This window comes from Topomyia yanbarensis, chromosome 3 (assembly GCF_030247195.1).
Source record: "Topomyia yanbarensis strain Yona2022 chromosome 3, ASM3024719v1, whole genome shotgun sequence".
In the NCBI taxonomy this organism is placed as follows: Eukaryota; Metazoa; Arthropoda; class Insecta; order Diptera; family Culicidae; genus Topomyia; species Topomyia yanbarensis.
This window is the reverse complement of record NC_080672.1, coordinates 162,047,444-162,074,736: the sequence shown is the minus strand read 5'-3', so window position 1 is coordinate 162,074,736 and position 27,293 is coordinate 162,047,444. Positions and strand designations below refer to the sequence as shown.

The window sequence follows — 27,293 nt, the reverse complement described above, 5'->3', positions numbered from 1 at the left end:
AATTTTCGCGCGATTACTCCTTAATGCGAGGTCTTTTATTTCAGACTTTCAAATTAATTCCTTTTGTTTTATTATTTCCCGAATATCGAACCGATGAAAATTTATTAGCTAAAATTATACTCTCAAATCGTTTGGGTGTTCTTTCGTTCTGAAGTCCAAGGTGTAAAAAGTCCTCGGTTCCTACAGAGTTTTTCTTAACAGGGGCCTCGAAATATACAGTCCGGTAACGAACGAACATTATTCGAATATCTGCAATTAATTAACTTTCCAGTTGTTCCATTCGAGAAAGGTAGTTTTGAATTTCTCCTGCGACGCATGATTTATTCCATTTCGAGTTCAAAGTATTTTTGATTTCAGGCCATTATCGATATTATGCAGTAGTCATTCATTAATTTAAGGCAAAGAGGATACCTTCAGCAAGTCGGTTGTTGCCACAATGTAAGCCAGAGCGAAGGGGAAAAGGCAAAATTAAAATGATAATTTAATAACACTTCTGAGATTCTTTCATGTAGCTAAACAAAGTGCAAGTTATAGCTATAGCTTCTAGCGTAAATCTAAAGACATTCAGAAATTGTATTTTCGTTAGCCACCAATATTCATTACCAAGGAGGTAGAGTCTTCGAATACATGTCTGAGATTAATTACTGTTTCTCGATATTTGCTATACATCAGCGCTCGTTGTGTCATTTTGTTAAACATGTATGTGTTTTGCTTTAAGAAGATTTCTCGTATTTGGAAGATTGACGTGGTTCATATCATCAATGATACATATGTCAGCTAAATAAATCTAAAACCATTTAAATGCATTTCCTTGCTCCGGTGGTTGCTGTAACTCATGCAAACGTAGATTATCGCTTTCTGCCAATACACTGACCCGAACACTTTAGAAATGACAGATGAATATTTCTGAATATATTATCAGCACTTTGCTCTGAACGCCTTCAGCGTTCATCGTTGTTGATGGATTACCGACCACATACGTTCAAGAATAATTTATGAAACCATAGTGAAACCAATTGACTGCTCTCCGTACGGCATCTGAAGCTTTGAGCGACTTGAATCATGCATGTAAAGTCGAAGGGTATGAGCTAGGGAGAGGATTTCCAGCTGCCGAACCGGTCGCGTAGGATCTGGACTATCATCGAGACACACCGACACCAGCTGAGCTAAACCAACAAATCGCATCAGTTAATATCATCATCATCAACAGTTGTGCTTTCGGCAGTTTGAAGAACATCACAGGAAGAAGGCTCAAACTATGCGATCTATGGTGAAAAATAATTGAATTGTCCAGGTTTTCCAGTTAATCTGTGATAGATTCACATAAATCACAGGTATGTCGAAAATATTCTCATTGGATATCGTCGAACCATCCTAAGTAGCTGTTATTCATAATACGTATTAGGGACTGTTCATATACCGCATAGACACAAAAGCTTATTGGACTCCTTGTTCCCCTCCGAGCCCACATGACACGCGTGAACAATTTTAACAACACTATTATCTTGCCTGGACGTCGACGTGAACCTTACTGTTTGTACAAATAACTGTTTAACCCTCTAGTTTCCAACACCGCCGCTAGGCGGTCTTTATAAAGATCCAAATAAAACTACCAAAACCAAAGAGAATAGGAAAAGAGACGAATAGTGTGAAGCCAAAAATACCTTATTGAGCAGACCAATCGTGCAATGTAAATAAACATTACTCATGCCTGAGTTGGAGGAGATAAGTATTGTAAATCTATCAAAAAAAAATTTGAATTTTCGTCAGAATTTAGTGCAATCGTGATTGTAAGGTGCATTCTAGAGTCTATGTATGAGTAAAAACAAGTTTTAGAATTATTTAATCTCTTTGTTTCGAAATGGACATCGTTTGATAAACAAATCCAACGATCGACAAAAGGTTTGTTTTCAAAATATAATAGGAGTCATTTAAAGTGCTGCCTTTGGAAACGGTTGCCAAATTCTAGTGTTGAAATCATCGTAAAGGGAGTGTTGCCGTTTTGACTGATTTTCACTCCGCGTCTCTTTCACTATTCTCTTTGACCAAAACATGATTGTATCACAGACCTACCAGACATGACACTCGAGGTCACGAATGTGTTGCAAAAATTTAACGGCTTTTTCAAACGTTAATTGCTCATTACTTTCCGTGCTCGCCGCAAGAGGCGCGCATCCATATGACATAATTGACAAGAAAGCCCAAACACACACTATTGAGCGCCCGTGGCTGTTATTGTTATTGTGCCACATAAACGGTTTTAGATTGAAACTAGATTAAAACTTAGGTTCGACAATTACTTTTCATAATCGTTCGTCTTGAAATCGAGACTCTAAGTGAGTATGACGAAAACGGGGGTGTAAATTTTTGAGAAGATAGTTTGGGGAGCAATGTCAGGAAAAAGCAGCGGACATCTAAGTGCACCGCAACGACGATGGTTAATTGCACAGTGAGTTAATCATGTATTTCTGCTGAAGTCAAATGAGAGTAGATTAGAATATGAAATTCATAATAGCTAAGGGTAATTACATTTGCATATCAAATAACTGAATCAATGGCATTGTGCGGAAATATTTTATTCTTCAAATCCAATTTAACAGCAAAAACACTGGTTTGTACACTTTCCACTAACTTCAGAAACTGACTTGTGGGGAATAGTGCACATCACAGCACCGAAACAATAAGATTGCCCACATCATATTCCATGTTAATGGGATAATCCTTCTTGCTCACATACTTTTCCAGGAACTCGATCGGCAGTACAAATAAGGATCTAGGCGTCTCTTCAGACGCACTCCCCGCGGACACGGTGAGCCAGTTTAATGTATTTAGCCTGAAAGTTATGCGCTTGGCTCACTATTTTGCATCCTCGAACAAACCGACCAAGTAGGCATCGTTGGCTTCTCGGGGCATCATTACGACTGAGCTTTGTAAGCGTAGCTCGACTTTGCAGTCCTGTACAATCTCTCGAACCAGACGCTGGAACGATAGCCTACAGATTAGTTGCTCTGTTGCCCTTTAGTTGGGGCGAAATTCTTGCAGGGCGACAGTTCCTGATCGGTAGTTGGTTGCGATGGGCCACCAGTAGCTGGGGCACTTTTTCGGACCTTCGTCATTGCCAACTGCTTTCCGCCGGTGGACTTGCTGCTTGCTAGTACTTGAACGAATACAAATGACGAGAAAAATCGACCGACAGATATTTATATAATCGCGCTAATATGCACTACTATCGCTCTCTCGCTCGTTTTCGTGCCATTTCTTTCCGTTCGGCTACCAATACTAGCATAACCAAAACGAATATTCTGTCTTTCCATCGCCTTCAATCTAGTGGCCAGTGCTAGCAAACTTGCATGTTCAGTTTTTCAATAACAACATTCCAACAATATTTTCAAAGAATGTTGAAGATTTGAAAAGAAGGAAGGAAAAGATTTTCACAAATTTAAATTCTTTTGTCTTATTTGTTAGCGCTGATACTGGTCATGGGATGGGGGGGGGGGGGGGGAATACGCACATTCGTTTTATGGAAAAGCAGTGCACGAAAACGAGCGAGAGAGAATAATTTAAATTCTCTTTCTTTCCTTCCAAACATCGTATTTCTTATATAGCTTTCTGAAAATTATTTGTTATGCACCATAAAATGTAAATTTCAGTTTAACTCTTATTAGAACACAATTAATTGGTCCTGTAAAGAACCGTTTTTTGTTTTATTGCGGGAGCATAATTCAGACGCACTCCCCGCGGACACGGTGAGCCAATTTAATGTATTTGGCCTGAAAGTTATGCGCTTGGCTCACTATTTTGCATCCTCGAACAAACCGACCAAGTAGGCATCGTTGGCTTCTCGGGGCATCATTACGACTGAGCTTTGTAAGCGTAGCTCGACTTTGCAGTCCTGCATAATATCACGACCCAGACGCTGGAACGATAGCCTACAGATTAGTTGCTCTGTTGCCCTTTCGTTGGGGCGAAATTCTTGCAGGGCGACAGTTCCTGATCGGGTTGCGATGAGTCGCCAGTAGCTGGGGCACTTTTTTCGACCGTCATCATCGCCAACTGATTTCCTTCGGTGGACTGGCTGCTTGCTAGTGCTTGAACGAATACGAATGTTGAGAAAGACCGACCGACAGATATTTATATAATCGCGCTAATATGCACTACTATCGCTTTCTCGCTCGTTCTCGTGCCGTACATGAGCCTTTCTTTTCCGTCCGGCTTCTAATGGCCTAACCAAAGGAATATGCCGTCTTTCCCCCACCAACTGCTCTCGTCAAGCAACCCAATGCGAATAATCATAGGAACAAACATGTAGTGGACCTATATATAAACTTTTCATTATTTTATTGTTCGGTTGGTCTACCATATTGACGGCTCTCTGAGGGATGGGCTGAAAAATTTTCACTTTTCCGAGTCATACATACTTCAAATTTTAATACAGCATAGAGGAACATATTTTCAACAAATTGGCCTAAAAATCAAATCATTCTGTTAGGTATGATAAAAACTATTAACGTTCAAAATCTGACGCGGCGCGGCGCCGCAGCCGATATTTTTAAACGGGACCCCTATATTGAAAGCTTAAATGTATTCTACATTAAAATCTGCAGCTAAAATCAAGTCTGCGAATTTGCAGACATGTCTGCAAATCTGGCATCTCTGGCTTTTACTTTGAAGCTTTTGAAAAGCACAAAGCTATGCTAGAAAAATGAACAAGCATTGCAAGAGAAGATCCTCTACATTCATTTGCAATAGAGACTGATTATCGCTCCTATAGTTCGCTTATGTTCGACTGTCTCATTGTCTAGTGGCTCCACTGAAATCAGCTTGCGGTGCAACTGCACTCAAAAAATAAATCACGTTTCTTCTACGTGAAAACATATCTGAATCTCATACACCGCACTTTTCACGTAAGTTCTATCGGATGCTCCGGTAAATTAAAATCATTTTCAATATCTGATTCATCAGGTAAAAGTTACGTGTTTTAAGGATAATTAGCAACAGAAATTCACGTAAATATTACATGAAGCCTGACATAACAACTACATGAAGCCAAACGCAGTAATTATGTGCAACCGAACGTAACAAATATACGAAACCAAACGTGAAAATTGCTTGAAGCCGTTCATAGATTGCATTTTCAATAAATTTGAAGAAAAATCTTTTAATGTCAATTTCTTTCAATTTATTTGAATCCTTAATTGCGATAACTAAACATAGAATATCCTAATTTTGAATCGTGTTCCTCAGAATTGTGTTAAAACACTCTCGAGAATAAAGCAGATTTGTGTAACAAATCCTTTTTTTGAAGAGCAAGAATCAATTTACTGTTGACGACGTCTTGGGCCGTACAATACTGGAGCTATTTCTCCACCCCGAGATGCAAGGTTGGGCAGATCGATTTCCAATTCGCCATGTGTCACTATATGAAATGAAAATATATAAACACGTTAGTAATCAGATTCAGTAACTGTGATAATGGAAATAACTTACCATGTATGACGGACTCGAATAGCCAGAAGATATTTTTAGCGGTGCCTATGGTTGACAATCGTTCATCCAACGAAATACCTATTGGGAACTCCTGACGACATGTTTGACATCCGTGTGCGCCATCATCCATCGGAGATGGCAGTAGTCACCGCGTATTCCCCGGATAAAAAGTTTAATTTGTCTCTATCTATAATTAAGTCAGTATTATTTCGGAATAATTTAAACAGTGGCTGATGTTTCAGCCATTTTTTTCACACGGGAAATTCACGTGAACTACGTTACGACGGTCAACGTTGCATCACTTAAAGGTTACGGGTGAATCAAATAAATTTTACAGGATTATTAAATGTCGTTCATATGAATCACGTAATGTATGTTAAACGATGGAAAATGTTTATTCACGTGACAATTCATGTAAATTCAAAGTAATTTATTTTTTGAGTGTGCGGCTATATTTGATGCGCCTTTCAGACGCCCGCAATGTGAGATTTTATTATAAGCGCAACAATACTGGTAATCATATTTTTTAGCGTTAATGGACTCAAAATTATATTCCTCTGACTATCAGGCCTACACTGTACCAAAACTGAAGCGTTATTCCGAATGATATTCAATATGACCCGGCCCTTTAACATTTGTCAGTTGTGTTTTGGATGACAGCCTTTTGATTTTTGTTGCAAGTTACTTTCCACCCCTGTATGCAAGTATCAAATGATAGACATTCAGAAAATAGAAGCAAAAGTTTCGCATTGCAAAGCAACAACCGATCAAGATTGAAATGTTAACATTAACTTTACAATAACTAAAACGTCGAAATTGATAAGACATCCCCATATTCAGCGTATATACCAAATCAGAAAATCGAAATACTTCCATTATTTCTTAGCATAAATGTCATCGAAAAGTTGAATGAAAGTTGCTCAAAGAACAAGACGATATATATTTGGTTTTAAGCAGAAGATCAGTTCAAATCAAGGAATTGGTTGTACGTATATAATTATTCTTGAAACAGTTTATTGCATTTTGCAAACGTAATTTATTGTTATTGGTTTCTTAAAAACTATTGATCAAAATAATATATTCTAAAAACATCAAAACACAATCCAAATGCTTGTAACATGCTACCGTTGTATAAAAAACCTCATATTGAATTCAAACTTTTGACACTTTGCTTAATATAGTTTCGTTACCAACACACAGAAAAAAAATATTGGTAAAAGTAAGAGTGTTCCGCTCTTAGCAAAAAACAACTAACGCCTACTATCAGGTTGAAAGTAAAACTTTTAAATTAATCAAGAATAATAATCAAAATAAAAGTTTTCCTTTTAAGCTAATGAAGAATAGTATTCAAAATAAAAGTTTTATTTTCAAACTAAGAGTATGCGTTGGTTCTTTTTTGCTAAGAGTGAAAAACTCTTATTTTTACCAACATTTTTTTCTGTGTGAATGTCATCATGACAATCTTACAGCTTTAGCACCCAGTTAAGCTCAGCCGGAAATGAACCGGAATTCTGGCTGGTTCCAGTTCGTATTCCGACTTTAGTGGCTAATTAGAATCGGTTGTGTTACTGGAGCCAGAATACGAACTGGAACCAGCCAGAAATCCAGTTCATTTCCGGCTGAACCACAACTTTTTTTATCGCTACTCCCCCGGTACGTGAGTCTTCAAAAAAAAATTCTTCAGTTAAAACATGTTACGTAACATCGGTGACTACGAAAGTAAACGAAGAGAGACAATTACGCAGTATTCAAATTTAACGGTAAAAATTTGTTGCCTTCCTTCAGCGGAGAAAGTTATATCTTATGTGTAATATAACTTGTTTTAGTTTAGTGCTAGGGCGTTTAGTGACAACGGTTTGCCTTGCTCTCTTGGTTCGATCTCGACTATAGGTTCTATCTCTCGATGCTGAATCATGGCAGCTAGCAACGGAATTATTCTTCAATGTGAAATTTACCCAGCAGTACCAGAATATAATATTCGCGCAATCAACGAAGAAAAGTTTCCGGAATTTGCGTCGGAGTCAGTCGAAACTTTTCATAGTTTCGATTGATACCGTTTCCGAGCTAGTGCTTTTTTAAAGATATTTTTCTGATGAGTCAGAATTTGTAATTCCGGACATATTCTCTTGTCTAGTGCGTAATTCTACTGGATCGTTGATCGACTTTTAACAATCGCACCGGGAGGTTGCTGATCTAGCTCAGTGCCTTCAAGTTTTACGGTAAACTTAAAAATTGCTGGGTGACTTGGTTTCTTGCTTGAGCGCAAAAGAGTGGTTTCCTTTCTGCTAACAATGATTAGGTTTGTTCCAGTACACGGAAGTCACTCCCTGTTGCTCCGGAACAAAACATTCTTGCTCCTTTTCACTCCGATTTGCTACCAAAAGAAGGAAAAGAAAAGAAGATAATACAGGAACGATTTTCTCCCTGTTTTCTCTGGAGTACTTCCAGTTTCTCCTGGTACTGGAACAAACCTATTGCTACCAGTGTTCTCTTGCGGCAACGTTGGTCCATCACAGAATCTCTTACGTTTGTGCGGTGCTGGTGTTTTCTGAAAAGAGGAAATAAATCACTATTACAGCAAGATGGTGAATAGTGGGACGCAATTCTTGAGCGTTTTTTCAAAAAGTCATATCTGCAATGAGTTACTCTCTTTGTTTACTTTCTCTTCTGTTAATAATTCGGTCACTTTAACATTTATCCCTCAAGTCTGGTCATAATATGCTACTTAAAACCACCGTCTTTCGATCTGTACTGTAAAATAAGTGAAAAGCGTTATAGTGACACCGTAAAAATCGAAAGAGAAAGTAAACAAAGAGAGTAACTCATTGCAGATGTCTTTTTGAAAAAATTCTCATGCGTCAAAATATTCGTAAACAGGCGTGTGTCATGAATGCCACCTGTATATTAACCACAATCATAGTACACTTAAAAAAGTAAACGTTATGCCTATTGGTTTATAGATTTTTGCACTATTGCGGAAGTATACGTTTACGACACTATTTACTGGCACATAAACCTAATGTGTGTATTTACAATAAATATTAATCTTACATTCACATTTCATAATTATTAGGCACATAAAACCCCATTCTATAACAATATGCACATATAACTTATGTGTGTGCATACATAGTTTATACAATTGACACATAGAAGGTATGTGTGCGCTCGATAACAATAGCATTTCTTCTTCATATGAATTTTAAGCGGTTTGAAACAAATAGAATTAACGTTTCGATTTTTTTAGTGTACTTTTGTGCAGAGAATATTGTAACAACATAACGATAAAGTCAAAGTAACACCTTTCCGATCCGCTTTGGCAACGGTTCAGTACCGTGCACGAATGCCAATATTATTTTACACGCTTCAAATGTGAGCACACAGCACCGTGCCGGACAAGTGTGAATGCTCGCTTTTGATTTGTATGAAAGAATATTGGTGTCCGTGCACGGAACTGAAACGGATCGGATAAGTGTAAATAGTGCTTAATGCTATAAATTGAACCCTTCCATAATAAAACTGAAATACCTGCGTCAGATTGTTTAATTGATTGTACATTTCCAAAGGTAATCAGCATTGTGGGGCAATGTAGTTCAGCCGCCATGGTCATCGGGATAGAACCAAAGCAGATCGAACATTGGCTCTTCATGTTGCATATCATGCGATCCGTCTAGCTCTCGAATCTGATTCAGGGACTAAGACGGCTATGTGAAACCAGTAGATTTGGCCATCACCTAGTGCCGGTCGCGTGGAAATTTTCCAAACCTTGGGATAGGAATACCTGTAACTACAATCTCTTGGGACTCGTGGTTCCTAGGGCTGTGATTCCCGTACGATATTGAATCGTTAGTGCCACCATTTCACCAGAATAATAGTTCCGATCAACATAGTCATCAATTGACAGCTATTTGGCATCCATCCTAAAAAATATGATCGTGAAACTAGCTGTGCACAAACTTACGAAACATTTTACCTATTGTATATTTCACTCCCTTTCCAGTACTCCCTCTTTGCCTTGCATACTATGGCTTTGACCAGTTATTTGCACTAAATAACGGCTATTCCCTGTATGTTGAAAGACACCATGTCAGTGGCATTGCTCCAAAATATGCAAATAAATCCTTTGATCCGGACGCTAGTTTCTCTCCCAATACCAGGAAATCAGCTCCAAAGCAATTTTTCTAGGGTACGTTAGTCTTGAAGATGACAAGCAGCAGTTTTTTCACGTTTTGATGTTGCGAACTGACTTTTTGCGACTGCACAGAAATAATGAAAAAACTTATCTCGCAAACGCATGAAGCGCTTCAAATGACTGTCATTCGAGCCAGCCCAAACACTGGAAACAGATGAAACACGAATGATCAACTACTGTTAGTTGAGATGATAATAATAAGCACTATCGTTTACTTTTTTGGGTGCAAATAATTCATATGGCGTTATGTCTATCCTTCGAATATCACAGACTGTTCATTCCAATACAGACATGAAGTCATTCGATTTTGAATCCACCATTTTTTGGATGATTGCCATTCGAAATCGTCAACATTGAGTTTTTATGTCGTTCAAATGACAAATCATATGCTATATCGCAACAATTTTTGTTCAGTGTAAGTACCTGTACTGAATACTCTCTATACACTGAAAATAATCTACACGATAAAACCATATGCAATTAAACATCACTGTCATGTGCGTTCTCATGTTAAAAAGTAAAAGAAATGATTTCCCTTTGAATTTCACATGAAAATCCATTAAAAAGCATTTCATGTGGTGTTTCAAATTAAATTCAAACAAATTCCACGTGAATGCGACATATTTATTCATTGAATGTTCATTGCCATGTTATTGAGTCGTAAAGTATGAACTTTACACATAACTTTCGCATGAAAAACATGTAGTGCATTTCTAAATGTAAAACAATTGATTTCACCATTCAATGGTATTTCTTATGATGTTGATGTGCTTTACAGTTTGCATGAATTTCATTTGAAAACCATATTTCTTACACTTGAATAGATATTGAAGTGGCAACCGTTTGCATTTCAAGGATTGAAATAATTCAATAAATTTCCACATGATGTTAACGTGTTAAGTGTTTTCAGTGTACATTTAAAACACTGTCCTAAATATGTTTTAAATTAAACACCGTATTAAACAGCGCCAAATACTAGTTTAAAATTTTAAAACAAAACTGTTCGAAACTATAACGAAAACGTTCTGCTGGGTACGCGCTGAACTTTATATGGGGGTGGGCGAGGCGTAGTTGGTAAATCGATTGCCTTGTATGCAGCGCACCTGGGGTTAGAAATGTTTCATAAGAGATTTTTCTAACTCGAAGAGGCGAATGATTTTAAGGTTATAAAACCTCTATAATCTAAATAAAAAAAAACTTTATTTATGCATCGATAGCATACTTTTCTATCTGCCTCTCGTTTCTTCAGCTGTAAATTTTATGCATTGGACATATTCGGTCTATCCACTCGATGAATGCTCACTAGAACCAGAATATGCATAAAAATCACAGCACAATAAAAGAGACGGGAACAAAAACTATGCTAACCATGCATATCTTTGTTTCTCAGTGTATGTGATTGTTTCAGTTCCAGTTCTACTTTGAAACTCCCATACACTAATAAAATAAAGTACCCATTAATGCGTAGAAAACTACGCATTTTCAATAAAAGTGGAATAACCCATTAAATGGGTAAATAGTTTGTACTATAGTTACTATATTCATAGTTAGGCGAGACACTGAGCGGAGCCAATTGAACATGTCAAATGGTGGAGCCAATCGAGCATTACGTCACATAACATGTTCTCTTTGGATGTATATGGAAAAGGTATTGTGATTATGATCATAATTATTTTACTCTTTTCTTGTGTTATCGAGTGTAGAGAAACGAAAAGAACAAGATTTTTTTTTGTAACACAAATAGATATTCGCACAAGTATGAAATCATATCATCAGATCTTCGAATTGGTATTCCATTCGTACATGTGAAGTTCTAACTCACGACGACAATGAAATCATTAAGCTAGAGCTTGAACATTGGCATGGGTTGCCAGTGTTTTCTTCCTGGAATAAGAGCTGCCAGTTTTCCGGCTTTTGTGTCCGTCTAACTCTATATATAGGAGCTCTAGTTTGTACGCATAAATGAGTATAGACCTTGTACGTCAACCTGGGTATAGTTTACCCATTATTTTTCGCGGAATTGTTCCACCAAATTTCGTAAAAAATACCCATTTATGAAAATCGCGCCAGAATTAAAAATACTGTCAATAGAATTGTTTCTGAATTTAAAAAAAAACTTAAAATAGCACTCATTTCACATTATTGTCTCCTTACAAAAGTATAGGAATCTAGATAGAGATCCTATTCCAAAACTCCTTAACAAAATAAAACCGCCGACTGTATATATTTGTAAATGGCTGGATCTTTTGGCTGTTCTGAAAATGCCGAACTAGTACATATTTGCAACATCCTCAGTAGTCTAAACAGCCGTTGTTTTCGGAGCATTGCCGAAATGTTCCGTTTCCACCACGGACTCCGATGCAGGCCGATAATTTGCAGGTTCCGCTACGATCCTTAGTTAGCAGGTTAACTTGCTTGAAATAATTCTTAAGGAGTTTTCACCCATTGTTAAGATCAATATACGTATTGATATTACCGCATCGAGTAGTTGTGAAATGGATAAAAAGTACTCATTGTTAGAAACAAAAAAATACCCATTTTTTGCCAGCTTGAATAATTTCCGAAAATGGGCAATTTGAATACATAAAATGGGTAAAGTTTTTTTTACCGTGTACCAAATAAAACGCTGCTGAACATGCTCTTTACTCATGGCGATTTCGCTTGAACCTGAAACTGAGTCAGGTTCTAACCCCAACCGCTGTCAGTTCATACATTTTGACAGCAGTTGGGGTTAGGAACTGACTCAGTTTCGCCTCAAAGGAAAACCACATCAGTTAAACTCATTCCGGATCCGGTTCGGATTTCTGAATAGAGCCATTATGGATTCCAAATTAAATGCAACAACCGATTACGACTCAGAATCGGTTGTTACATTTGATTTGGAATCCATAATGACTCCATTCAGGATTCCGAATCAAATTCCGAATGGTTTGACCGGGTACTTTCTTCGATTTTCGTCCACATTTTTTTTGACCGGGTTTCTTCGGCTACTAACACATTGAAGTATGACGTTTACTCTCATGTTGTAGATACAGCTCATTGTTCGAGAAGAACAATGTTTTGGTGAATGGGTGCATTGGTGCAAGGCAGTTTTCACAATATTTTTCATTGAAATAACTGCTTAATATTTGTAATTTTATAATTCTATTGTGCACGATAAAGTATGTCGTATACCTTGAACCAACTTTCGGGAAATGCAATAGCAACCATGCGTAAGTATATTGTTGAGTATATAATAGTATATATTATCTTCAAAACATTATTCTGCAAGAATTTTCGAAGTCATCGATTTTTTTTCTTGTGCACAGACCCCATAATGGGAGCAATTTCCAGTGCAGGCGGCTATGTTGCTCAATCTAATTCATTACTATCTAGTTCTATGGATTATTGCCGCAAACAAAATCAAATGCAATCTGGAGCAGCTCCAATGGATTTGGAATCAGCTTCCGAACGTGAATCTGCCAGAGAAGGATCGTCTAATGAGAGAAAGGAAAGAATGGTTCAAAAAGCTGGGCAGTTGGGAGTAGATGGCACTGGCCAAATTTTGTTTAACCAACTGATCCCACAACCACAAGGATTTATGATGATGGCTCCAGGTATGGTTAACATGATGGACGGATCATCGCTTATAGGAATGCAAACATTCCCTGTGATGACGGCGCAGCAGATAAGTACGGGAATGGACATAACATCGCAGGCGATGAACATGATTAGATCAGAAGATGGTAGCAAAGAGCTAATTTATTGCAAATCATGCACATTATTTCCACCCAGCCCTAATTCTCCTGGTCCGAAGACAATCGACCGTCCGCCAGGGTGTCGAACCGTATTTGTTGGCGGACTGCCGAATTCAGTAACGGAAGAAATCATACGGGAAATATTTGAACGATGTGGCGAAATTACGACGTTACGGTTTTCAAAGAAAAACTTTTGTCATATTCGATACGTGTATGAAGCTTCGGTCGACTCTGCTATTTATCTGTCTGGCTATCGTGTCAAATTGAATAGCGGAGGATTTAATTACACTACACCGGAACCGAAGGATCCAGCTACTTTTGGTACATTACATGTAGATTACGCTCATGCTCGTGATGATCAGTATGATTACGAATGCCGGCAGCGTAAACTACAAAGAGAAAGGCGTCATCGCGAGCAAGTTGATGATGACCAGGCTCGCTCATCATCTCCGCAGCCAATAATCCACTACACTGACCATGAAGCAACATCTATATCGGATATGCTAAAAAATGATGAAAGTTTTGCGAAAGCTGTCCAAACACTTATTACCTGGCTTGAGAGGGGCGACTGCAGTAAAAAGAATGCCAATAACTTTTATACGATGATCCAGAGCACCAACTCTCACGTCCGGCGACTACTGTCGGAAAAGGCAATAAACGACGAAGAGCTGAGCCGTGCCCGAGAATTCTACAGGAAGCAGATGCAGTGTATGTTGGCGCAATGTAAGTACTTGGTTCTCTACTCATTTGAAACCGTACCGAACTCGGCTCCGTGCTAGATACAACCGCCAGGAAAAGGTCAGATCCCATATCCTACCTTCTTTAAATCCCTGCCAATCGATCATCGCACTTAGAACACCGTAAACCATCCTATTAGCGTTTGTTGAACAAAAACTGTAGCACTAGGAATTTTCGATCCTTTTCTATCTGAACCTGATTGAAATTCGGTCAAGCGATCTTGCTGTTGGTTGGTCATTGCGTCAACTGTAGTGCAAAATAATTATATCGGATATGCATATGATATGTTCATAATTATTGCTGTTAAACACTTGGTAAGTTTGTATCAATGCCTACATTTCTAATTAGTCGGTTTATTCAGGCTTAAAATCCATAACTTGATGAAAGAATTTGCTTAAAATATTCCAAGTGGTATATTGCGTTAATTATCAGAATCATGATTATTGTTTGATATTGCCGAACTTGACAAATAGGGAAAAGGTGCACTGGCACTGCCGTCAGTGGCGGATCCAGGGGGATGGACTTGGGGGTCCGGACCCCTCCCGATTTTTTTTAACTTGTTGAGAAATTTTAAAATTGTTTCTATTTCTATTTTAATTCGTTCTAAACTCAAACCCATTCCAAACAAGATTCGACCACAAAAATGATTTTAATCAGATAAGGTTATTACATATTACGTATTGTACAATGCACATATCAAAGTCGAAATTTCGGACCTCCTCCGAATTTTTTTCTGGATCCGCCTGTGATTGCCGTGAAAGCAGTACTATACTGCTCATTATCATAAGATCTCAAAGAACGACACAATTACTAGTATGCGCAGAATTGTAATTCTAAGTAATGTCGTTTCAATTAAACGAAGTGCAAAAACAAAACAAACAGACACAAGTCGCTTGATTGATAATGAAATTCAAAAGAACCATACGGTGCTTATTCTTGATGATCATTCACATCCCATTCTACATCGGTTCTACCCTATTATAACTAACCTATGGGTACATTAGTCGTCGAATAGTAGATAAGTGTTCCAAGTGTACTATGAAAATAATTGTCAAAGGTATTGTATTTCCGAAATTAACTTCTTTTTCACACCAATCCAACTAGATCTGTCCTGGAAAGAGGGTGAATTTAGATCATTTTGAGGGTCCAATTCTTACTCTCCGAAGGTATGTAGACGATTATTTGGTATAAGAGAGCTTAGATAACCTGCGATAAACTTTCCGTTTGATGGTGATGATGGCTCACTAGCTTAGTGTGAGCAATAGTTATGGTATTTTACTATGTAGCATAAGTGTAATTTTTGTTCACCTTTCTCTGTTCTTTGGTATATTCAGTCCCAACACCATCAATCAAATTGCTTTGGCGATTTCAAATTTTAAAATCCCTAAAAATCTTGAAAACTATCGTCGCGGATATTACGAGTAGTGAAGAAACTACAAATCTTTCGAACTATAATCTATCTTCCGTTTGATCTTCATTGTAGACGAATGAATTCTCGTGAAAAATTCACCCCTCCATCACCCCCCACCGTGACCAATGAATATCCATTCCCCATTCCTTTGAACCAGTACCATTCACTAATACACACACTGCAAAACCGGAAAATGCTCTATCATTATTATTACTGTTATTATTTTCCACTTCACTCCAATTCAGTCAATCAGATTGAAAAAGTATTCACAGCGGCCAGTCACAAGAAGGTTTGGGATCATTTTTCTAAAGCCCAGAGAAAAAACATCGACGCATGGAAGAAGCAATCACTGGTATGTATTCTGATTTACTTTTTTGCATGCTGTCTTTTGAAATCCTTGCTTATAGTGCACGTTTATGTACCTGTATTTATGTGTGTTATCATTTCCACTATCTGACTAACATTTGATTTAATATTTAATATTATTTAATATATTTTGTTATTAGTTACTAGAAACTCATCAGCGGTGCATCGCTTCCGTAAAGGTAGTGGTTGGGTGAAGGTATACTCAAGACCTTTTCAAGTCCGCGTTGATTACAAACTCTGGAAAAATATTTCTATTTTTGAAAAAGCGCGAAAAAATAATGCTTTTTTGTTTTAGTAATACTCAAACAACGGATCTGTGCCTAAAGAACCAAATTTCAGGTATATCAAGCGTCCCAAATGAGTCTTTTTAGCATCTATGCTAGTTTTACTAAAATGCAATGTTAAACGAAAATGTAAAATGAGTACAATGACATATTTACCATTTCACTATGACTTTAACTGCGAGGTGGTAGCATATTTATGATAATGTTTGGTCTATATTTGTAAATTTATGAGGGGGTGGCAATTCAAATACTTTTTACTCAGTTCAAACATCGACATATTTCATGAAAAAATTAGAACCAGTTCTCCAAGCCATGGTTTGGTGTTCGAATCCATATCCGTAGGAAGTGTTTTGAGGTTTTCGGATCCGTAGGAAGTTGCATATATTTTCAGAGATTTTTTTGGCCAGGCAATATGGTATCGATTTTTGTAAGACTCTGTTTTCATAAATCAGTCCTCGCACAGTGGACTGGAAGCCACCTTCGATGAACAGAACTTATAGAGGCTTGAACATTTTAGAATTTTGAAGCTCAAGAGTTTTAAAGCTCTCCATTTTTAAATTTTTGAACTAATGCTTCGAAGACACTCGTAGGGGAGTTCGGGGCTAGTTGGCGATTGGGGTAAGTTGGCGGAATTCCTTTTTCTCCGTTTCTATTAGACATATGGCGCAGCCTCTCGTTGTGTACCTCAAGTGATGTGAAACACATTATCCAATGTGTTTTTGTTGCAAAACAATTTGTATTGTAGAAGATCCTCGGCATGATACTGTACTTTGACGTGGTCAGGGGGCTTTTCCACCAAAGCAGTACTACAGTGATGATACCACATAGAAGCTTGAGATACGATTATTTTATTTTTAGTTAAGCTACATTGTGATCAAATTTAGTACTTAACTTGGCGACCTTTATTACCTACTTATGCCATGGTCGAAATAATGTACAATGTGGGTTTGGGGCCAAGTGCTCTCTGGAGGCACCTTGGGCTTAGCGACGAGCCCCGACCTGGGACTCTCCTAAATTTGGACTGTACCATGTCAGGGCTCCCGAAGATGAAAATATACCAAACAATCTTTGAGAGCCCTACGCGATAACTCATGCACACCTACGCCCGCGATCTACAAAGCACGATAGTACCTCGTTGATAAAATGGTCGTGATAGCATTTACAAATGCTAACCCACAGGCTCTCGTGTTCGCGCGGTCACGGGTCGATCACGTCCGGAAGTCTGCTCCATGGCCGCACGACTACAGAACCGAAACTATATTCGCGAAGCTGCATCACACGCGACATACATAGGCCCACGCGCTCGAGTACGCTACCATACAAATGTCAGTCCCTCGTCATGAATTGGCAGGGGCGAACATGCAAATGCGATCGTCCTCCAATACATCCAAAATCTCGAATACGTGAAAGTGATATGGAAGAACGCACTCTCTTTTAGCATCTGAGCCATATTGCGAAAATTATGTATCAAATTCATGGTCCGCTCGCGAAAATCTAAGAACACGCGCGAATAAGCGAATGGAAACACGGTTATAAAATCGAATTTATACATGCAAAGTTACATGCACGCTACCACACGCGACATACAAACGCGCGCGAGTTCGAACACGCAAACGGACAAACGCTCGAGCCCCTCTTGATGATGCACGCGATCGTAACGTCCCTGTGTTTGCACATGTCTGTACCGTACAACAAATATCATAAGAAGATCACGTACGGTCCGGCGGCCGAGCATGGATATACCTTGAGCGAGGAGTCAATTTTATTTCGACCCATCTACCTTGAGGCGAGTCATTATCAGGGGAATCCCTTCTTGCACGGGCCTATTACCCAGTGCATGTTAGTGGAAGAACCAAGAGAGGGGAACGCATTAAAATAACGGTAGTTATCTTTTATTTATAATGGTATGCAAGCAGTTCACAAGATGATACACACTGCTCTGTTGGTCGCATAACTGTTAACGGTTAAACACAAAAGTAGAAACAAATTCAAAACCCCGAAGAGGCACAGGAGGCTCAGGATAACCTTGAAAGCGGATTAGCTTGCTTTGCTTTATTGCACTACTGCACAGCCTCCTGAACACTAACGATAATATGTCGCATTTACTTTGACACCAGGCTCGATCAAAACGATTGGAAAGCGCCCATCTGCGGTTACAGCGACCCAAACCGTTATTTGTATGAACGGCCGTATGAACGGCCGGTCAAGTGAACCCAATCGTTTTAAGAGTTTGCGAATGGCTCAATTTGAAGACTTTTCTCGTAAGAAAACATGATGTTCGTAATTTGACCGCTTTCGGCCAAGCAAGCAACTTCATCGCTCTCTCAAGTCTAACTTGTTGCTGCTTCGATGTGAGGTATAGGCCTTTTGGAACTTGCAAGCCTTCGACTTGAGCCCATTTTCCAACTTGCGTCAGATGCTGCATTCGGATATTTTCAGTTATTCGGCCATTGGCACTTCGTCGTGGGTTTCGCTCAAGTCACTGCTTCACTTTTCGAACCATGACACGTGACGTTGCTGTATTTTAATGATCACCTCCATGGCGTTTTGCGATGTTAACACATAAAGAATCGTTCAACACAATTGTTTTTTTTATTTATTTTACTAGCTTATGACTTGCAATTTGATGTTCTACAATAATTTGTAGGCAAATGTCAACCACAAACACGTTTTGCTATTTTACATTTCATTGGTCCAATGTTGGAATTCTTTTCGAGAACGACTGGAGAAATTTTCTGAATACGCACTCAATGTTGACCTGTAGCTCATCAATGGTTTGCTGTTTGTTGGTGTATACATCGTCTATAGACGATAGACTTGACGTAGCACCATAAAAAATCCAAAGACGTCAAATCGCAAGAACAATGCAGCCAACCGACATTACCGTTGTTCGATAGAATTCTATCGAATATCTTATTCAATAAATCGATGATTGCAACACATGTATGGCTTACTACCCATCTTGTTTAAAGCAGAGGTCTTCCAAATCTCGTGTAACAACAACTTCGACAATGTCTCGATATTGCGCGGCGGTGATGTTGACGTTGACTCCAGCAACAGTTTTGAATAAAACGCATACCACTAGTGTACAAGTTACAAACCGCATAACACAGTCACTGTTTTAGCATGCGACTAACCATTCCTTCCCTTTCCTTCCGCGATCTACGTTCGGGCCTGGCCGGCGCCGGTATTGATCAAAAACACTTTAGGATTACCAGGAGTTGCACATTGAAAGATGTTTCGCTACTTCCAAGCATAACTATATACTGATTCCCTGTGCAACTTCAGCTAGTCCCGATCGATAACGGAGTAGCAGCCAGGGGTGGTCGCACAAGCTCAAACTAGCAAAGAAAACTTAACTAATTATAAAAATAATTTAGATCAATTTTAAAAACGAGGTCATTCGCCTATACAGCAGAATTATTTCCTGCTGCTCTTTCTGTTATTCCACAATGAACTGCATCAATACACATAGTTCAATCAAATACTTCTAGAGACGATAGCGTTTTTATATGTTCGCTCAATTGCAACTACATTACTCAACTTGCAAATTATCGATTACTGTTATTTTTTAAAACAGTCAAAGTAGTACGTTAATAAAAATCTGCTTTGAATTAGAGTCAAATCCTAAAATAAGAGTAAATTTTAGATCAAATATACAGATTGTGAAATTGTGTAATTGTGTAGCCCCAAATTTAGATATAATGGACTTATGGCCATTAATTATCAAACAACCAAAAGTAAGGACAAAAAGTACAAACACAAATAATTGCATTACATTGCCAGGTTAATTTCACGGAATCTATATCCCCTTATTTAATAATTTGATTAATATATCACACTTTCCCAAGACAATTTAAGTTACAATATTTTTGCGTATATTTTATGTTTCAGTTTCATCGCCTACTACGATTACTTGCAAGCATTTTCTTAAACCTATATCCAATTTTTACATTTGAGTTGAATCAGCGAATAATACTATGTTTTGCTTTTATTTATTTATTTATTTTTTATCTGACCTACATGGTCTACATGAAATATAGAATGAGGAAAAGCCCATTTGGAGAAAGTCCATCGAACACCCTCGAAATGCGCGTAAAAAGATTATTATCTTTTCACATAGACGTATTAAACAAATTTTGCACATTACATTACATTACACTGTGTTGACCTTAATAATACATCTAACAAATCAAAATCACTATCTACATCACATCTAATACACTAAGTTAGCCGTTTAAGCCTATTTTTAAAAACATCACTTGATAGAGAGAAGTCAAAACATTCATACACAATACACATTAGAGTGGGGGGACACGGTTATATGAAAAAAAAAATTTTTGCTCCGAGTAACTTTTTGGGTCCTATTTAGCTCTCAGAACAACTCTGCAAATTTTTAGCTCGATCGGTGAAACTATATTTTTGCGCCCAGGGTTTAAAGATTACATGGGATTTTGCATGGAAAATCGTCTTTTGCAAAATATTTCTTCCTAGGGTCACCCTTTACCTCTTACCAAATAGATGTCTGATTTTCACAGGAAATTTGTCAAGGAAACAAAGTCTTGAAAACCGCGAAACGATCTGATGCATACGGAAAAAGTTATTAAGCAAAAACCGATTGATGCCCTAAAGATTGATGAAAATTTCACTTTTCATAGCATCACTGCTACTGATGGTCGAATTACATACAAATTTTTTTAACTTTCTCTTATCATGTACAAAAGAAGCCTCAATTTATCCCTCTAAACTCGTGCGAAGTTGCCAAACAGTATGGAGAAATGATTTAGACACATTAAGAGAAAATTGAAACAAAATTGCGTATAATTGGACAACCAAAAGCAGTGGTGCTAGAAAAAATGGATATTTTATCAATCGTCAGAGCATCAATCGGTTTCTGCCTAATAACTTTTTCTCAAGCGTCAGATCGTTTCGTGGTTTTTAAGACTTTGTTTCTTTGTTAAATTTCCTATAAAATCTACATAACGATTTATTTTTAGGAAGTAATGAGCGAAATTATTTTGTGAAAGTTAATTTTCCCATGCAAAATCCCATGTAAACTTTAAATAGTGGGCACAAAAATATAGTTTCAGAGATGGAGCTAAGAATTTGCACAGTTGTTCTAGGACCCAAATGGAACCTAAAAAGTAGTTCGGAGCTGGAATCTAATATTTGTCCCACCCTACTACACATCGCCCTTATGGGTTCGTTCTGTCCATAATATGTACTTTGATAGTCAAGTCTTAAAAAATCCCACGATCTTGAACTTCTAGGGGGCACACTCACATTAATCTGAGAAAGTATATTTGGGGCATCTATTTCACCGGTTAGAGCTTTTCCTACAAACACGGCTCTGGATATATTTCGCCTTTTTGAAAGACGGTCCATGTCAAGCAGACGGCAGCGTTCAATGGAAGGTGGCAGTTCTATCGGGTTGCGCCATGGCAGGGTTTTTAGAGCATTTCGGAGAAATCTAGCTTGCATAGATTCAATTCTGTTAATCCAGATATTCGTGTACGGGCACCAAATGGTAGCTGAAGCTTCCAGGATGAGCGTACAAGAGAGAAATGCAGTGCTCTCAGGCAGTATGGATCAGTAAATTCTTTGGCCATTCTAATGATAAAACCAAGGTTCCGGTTAGCTTTCGCAATGATCTGGGAATAGTGATCTCTAAACGTCAATTTAGAATCCAGCTGTACACCAAGGTCCTTGACAACTGACACTCTGATCAGTAGTTTCCTTGAGATAGTATAACACCACAAAATTGGATTTTTTCTGCGCGTGAGAGAAGTTACTGAGCATTTGGATACACTGATAGTTAACCGATTTCGAGTACACCAGTTACAAAATTCATCTAGTTGTCGCTGTAGTTCAATGCAGTCAAATTCAGATCGCACAATAAGAAACAGTTTAAGGTCATCTGCGTAGATAAGTTTGCATCCTGGTGGAAGGACATTACAAACGTCATTGAAGAACAAGGAGAACAGCAAGGGTCCAAGATTACTACCCTGGGGCACACCTGATAAATTTATGAAGTTGTGTGATTCGACATTTCCTAGTTTGACAGATAAGGTACGGCCTACAAGGTATGATTTGAGCCCCTTAGTGAAGTTGAGTGAGGCACCCAATCTTCGCCAGTAGGAGCGAGTGATCAACACGATCGAACGCTGCTTTGAGATCTGTATAAATAGTGTCCACTTGTGCTCCGTATTCAATACTTTCAATACAATGTGAAGTGAATTGTGCTAAATTTGTGTACGTGGATCTACCTGGGAAGAACCCGTGTTGATCTATCGATATATATGTTTTGGCTTCCTGGAACAATACATTGCTTACTAGAATTTCAAACAACCTGGACCCCGCACAGAAAGAGAATATGCCCCGATAATTTGCTATGTCCTGCTTATCACCTTTTTTAAAGACAGGAAACATAACCGATTTTTTCCAATACAGAGGTAACGTCCCTTGCGACAACGAAAGATTAAAAATCAGCTTTAGGGGAGCGGAAAGGGCACTCGCACATCTTTTTAAAATAATGGCAGGAATCCCATCTGGACCAGCCGATGTTGAAGATCTCAATTTTTCAATAGCAGCAACAATGTCTTCTTCCGTAAAACGGATGTTACCTAGGTTCATTACACCCCTGGGAACATCTCGTAGTCCGATTTCAATCTTTACTGGAGTAGTCGGAACTGTTTCAAATGCACTCGAAAAATGTTTTGCAAACAGGTTACAGATGCCGCGGGTCGTGCTAGAAGTTTCATTTGCCAAAGTCATACTAGAAGGAAGTCCACTCTCTTTACGCTTCTTATTTACAAAAGACCAGAAACGTTTGGGATTTCACTCAAGGTCAGATTGCGTTTGTAACACATGCCGAGAGTAGAGGAAGCGGTTATAAGCTTCGTAATTGTTGGTAGCATATATGAATTCCCTCTTTGTATTGGGATTTCGTCGGTTGGTGTAGCTGCCCTCAGTCGTTTAAGTTCTCGGAGACGTCGATTGGACCAAAGTGGTTTTGGTTTAGGACGCGGCGCTGGGACATATATTTCAAACAGTTGGGTCAGGATCGTTGATAACTTTTCTACTGCGCCATTTACATCGGTTGCGCTATTGAGTCACCAAGTCAATCGTTTGAAGTGAGTCAAGGAAAATCGGTTTTTGAAAAGTTATACTTCAAATCGTCAAGAATCTCGTCAAAAATAACCTGTCCGGGACAGATCTGCTCAACTAAGAGTGGAGGGTGATGCAAATCTATTTCAACGAGTAGCTCATCTGCACGATAGACATGGCAGTTCTTGTATGCATCTTCATTTACAAACAGAAGATCTAACGTGCGGTTTAGTCTGTTCGTGACCGTACACATTTGCAGCATGGGGGTGGGCGTAGCGTAGTTGGTAAATTCTTGTACGCAGCCCACCTGGGTTCGAGTCTCGACCCCGCACATAGGGTTAGAAATTTTTCATAAGAGATTTTTCTAGCCCGAAGAGGCGAATGACCTCAATATTAAAACCTCTATAATCGAAATAAAAAAAATTGCAGCATGTTGAGTAATGACATCCCATCTAGTAAAGCAATGCAAGATCTCGAAAGGGATGAGTCGGAATGGTCGGCGTAAGCATATCCGAAAGAAGTAGTTTTCCACACAAGACCAGGCTGGTTGTAATCTCCAAATAACAAATGAGAAACTTGGGGTTCTAGCGAATTAGCAATGTCAACTGCGGATTGAATATGGTTCTGAATAACGTTTATGTTATCCGCGGAGTCCGGAAGGAGGTATATGACGCCCACGCATGTGTTAGTACCATGGCTATTAAGGTTTACCCAGAGTTGTTCTACGCCGTTACTGTTAAAACTTTGTTGTTTTGACGCTAACCGATTAGAAACAGCTATAAGTATACCCGCCCCTTTTTTACCAGCAACGACGTGGTCACGATCGTTACGATAGACCGTATATCTAGGTCCGAACAACTGCAGAGAATTTATTTCGTCCTTCAGCCATGTTTCTGTCAGAATAATGACATCGTGCTCTGCGTCGGATACTGCTACGAACAGCTCATCGATCTTTGTGTGTAGTCCTCTCACGTTCACTTTTGTCAAAATATAGCGTTAAATTTGAACTAGAAGCTCAAGTATCATTCTTTAAGTAGCGCTCGTGGCGTAAAGTAACCACCGATGACTGTACGTCAAAACATAAAATACGATTTGAGGATGATGCTACATCTCCTGGTGATAATTGGTTCAATTCTCAACCCCGCACATAGGGTAGTGATATTTCTAAAAAAAATTCTAATGCGAAAAAAGGCGAATGACACTAGGGTTAATAAAACCTTTATGAACGAAACAAAAAAATCTGGTGATCAAGGTGTTTATTCTTCAATAGCTGTACCGACCAGGTCCTTCATACCAGTTTTCATCTATCTGTATTGTTGTTTGAGCATGCAGTTGTACCTCTATTTTACTAACCCTGTCATACTCAATTATATGTTATAGGTTTTAATGGATTTTTTCATTTTGGCCAATTTGTTGTACTGCTTGCTTGTTATGATTGAATCTGGTAGGTGACTTCTGCAAGCCAAAGAACCATTTTTACTTTTTGTTTCTGAGAATCAATCATCTTGACAGATCGCCGCGGCAGAATAAAATTAACGTTTTCTTAGGTATATCCACTTTCTAAGCACTTTTCAGCTACAAATCTTATTAACTGTATCACATAAATATATAAAAACCATCAATCTCATACTCCAATAGACCCTTTGCATCTGAAATAACGTAACATTATCCCTGCAAGTGTTCCGCTTGAAGCTTGAACTCACTTTAAATTATTAAAAATGCACGATTCGCTTTTGCTACACATTCGACTGAAATTATCATCTCATATTCAATAAGAATATAGGCACTATCACTGTCAAAACACGACGAGTAAAAATACTGAAAATGGTAGCTAATTGTGAAACGCCAAAGGTAAGTAGTTAAGCCCGTTTTAAGAACTCGGGAATAGTGTTAGCATCTGGTTGAAGCGTGTACGCAATTGAAATCAATTGGTTTTGGCCAATACTGGAGATATATGCATAACCGTCCCATGTGCTATGGGATTCCCTATACACATAGGACAACAATGCGTAGAGCGTCAGAATAGTAGTGTTAACAAGCAATATTTGCTTGTCGTTTTTCAATTTGTAACAGTTACTCTTCACTCTTTTGCTAACGCAATCACGATTGCCATGCGTCAAAGGATAAATGCTCAATCAGGATACCTATTCGTAGACAGTAAATTACTATTCGAATAATAAAAATTATATTTTCTACTTAATATTAATAATAATTATGATGATAATATATAGCACTAAGCTATAAAATATCGTCTTGGAATGATATTTTCATATATTTGATGTTGTTTCTTCCTTTTTCTGTCTAAACGATGACTGTGTGATAACAGGAGATCCGCTGCGGTCAACTAGAAGATGTTGGAGAAGACGAAATGGATGTGTCCGAAGACGACGGAGTCGTTCCCAAAAAATCCCGTTGGGATGTACGACAGGTGAGTTTCCTCGGCAATGTTATAAACTTCTTAGATTATCAGTGATTCACCGAGTGAGGAATCGGCACAATCACCAAACCGGGAACTTTAAAGTAATATGATATTATCGCGCTTGTAATAATCTTTCACATTACACATAAAACAGGCATTTAAATTACTTGGCACTCTTCAGGTCGTTACCATCATAACTTCATTCCATATCTATATATAAAAATGAAATGGTTCCGGTGTATAATCGCATAACTTAAGAACGACACATCGGATTTCTTTGATTTATATTTTCTCAATCCACCCATCAGATCAATTGTGCTGTTCTCATGTATGCACCTTTTTGCCGTGTGTAATCGCATAACTCAAGAACGACAAGATGGATTTCTTTGATTTTTGCGCGTTTTTGTTGGTTATTTTCTGTGGAAGGTTCTTTGGCATAAAACTGAAATATTGAAATTTTCCTAATCCACCGATTAGTGCAATTGTGCTTTTCTCATGTATGAACGTTTTTGCTGGATATCTCCACATATAAAAAAGAAATGGTTCCACATATAAAAAAGAAATGGTTATGCGTTGTCGCATAACTCAAAAACGACATGACGGATTTCTTTGATTTTTGCGTTATTATGTTGATAATTTTCTGTGGATGGTTCTTTGGTATAAAAATAAAATATTGAAAATTTCTTAATTCAATTTACAGTTCCCGCAGCTTTCTTTATTTGCGCCAGCGTACTTTCATCTTTCTTTTTCTTCAATGCTGCTTTTATTAGGGAATGGGCAAATTCTGAGTTGATCGGAGTTTACGAGAGGGGGGGGGGAGAGATTTGCGAGTGTGTTCGTCAGTGAGACTCTGTCCTCGCAGCAGATTGACGTTGCAGCTAGCGGCGTGGCCCAACTCGAACGGTCAGTGAGTGAGATTCGTGTAGAGCACTCGGATATTGTATCAGCAGCATCCAAGCTTAAAGCATCGTCATCTCCTGGGCCAGATGGGGTCCCTGCTGTGTTTTTGAAAAAGTGTATATCTGGTTTGGTGGAACCTCTCTGTCAACTATTCAAAATGTCACTGACAACCGCGATTTTTCCTCAATTGTGGAAAGCAGCTTTCATCTTTCCTGTCCACAAAAAAGGTGATAAGAGAAACATTGACAATTATCGAGGAATTTCTACGCTCTGTGTCATTTCCAAGCTCTTTGAGTTAGTCGTGGTGGAGTCAGTGTTTTTTCACTGTAAGGAATATATTTCTAAAGACCAACATGCCGAATCGATCTACGTCGACGAATCTACTATCTCTAACCTCTTTTGTGTCCGAAGGGTTTGATGCGAATCAACAAACTGATGTTAGGCCATTACAAATCTTTTTTAAAAATTATGTCCAAGTACAAATTTTTTTCTGAAGGGGGGGGCAAACAAAAAATAAATATTTATTTTAATAAACACAATTTTTTTTCTTTTTGCATTTTCTTTCGATTGTTCTCGTGGACGTTTCCGCAGGGTGATTTCGTATAGCGGGGTTGAGCTATTTGTTTTACTAGAAAAATTCAAGCAAACATTA

The 27,293-nt window shown here is 38.3% G+C and overlaps 1 protein-coding gene and 1 long non-coding RNA gene across 8 annotated transcripts in view; one reads left to right on the top strand and one right to left on the bottom strand.

Moving 5' to 3' along the window:
• Positions 1-6,545: 6,545 nt before the first annotated feature.
• Positions 6,546-10,079, bottom strand: LOC131694169 (uncharacterized). 7 transcript variants are annotated; one of them, XR_009306422.1, is made up of 4 exons: positions 9,461-10,073; positions 9,016-9,407; positions 7,930-8,035; positions 6,557-7,861 (listed from the first exon to the last, which is right to left on the bottom strand). It is a non-coding gene; the product is annotated as an uncharacterized LOC131694169 (long non-coding RNA). The 7 variants fall into 7 exon arrangements; XR_009306419.1 differs by having other exon boundaries at positions 6,546-7,861; positions 7,930-9,407; positions 9,461-10,079; XR_009306420.1 differs by having other exon boundaries at positions 6,546-7,861; positions 7,959-9,407; positions 9,461-10,079.
• A 2,643-nt stretch (positions 10,080-12,722) lies between these two features.
• The window catches only part of LOC131694165 (ecto-NOX disulfide-thiol exchanger 2), a 34,575-nt gene continuing 20,004 nt past the window's right edge, over positions 12,723-27,293 (top strand). The window contains exons 1-4 of the mRNA XM_058982643.1: positions 12,723-12,891; positions 12,988-14,139; positions 15,811-15,917; positions 25,649-25,750. Of these exons, the coding sequence (XP_058838626.1) occupies positions 12,843-12,891; positions 12,988-14,139; positions 15,811-15,917; positions 25,649-25,750 (1,410 nt within the window). The 5' untranslated portion in view covers positions 12,723-12,842. The remainder of the gene's footprint in view (positions 12,892-12,987; positions 14,140-15,810; positions 15,918-25,648; positions 25,751-27,293) is intronic.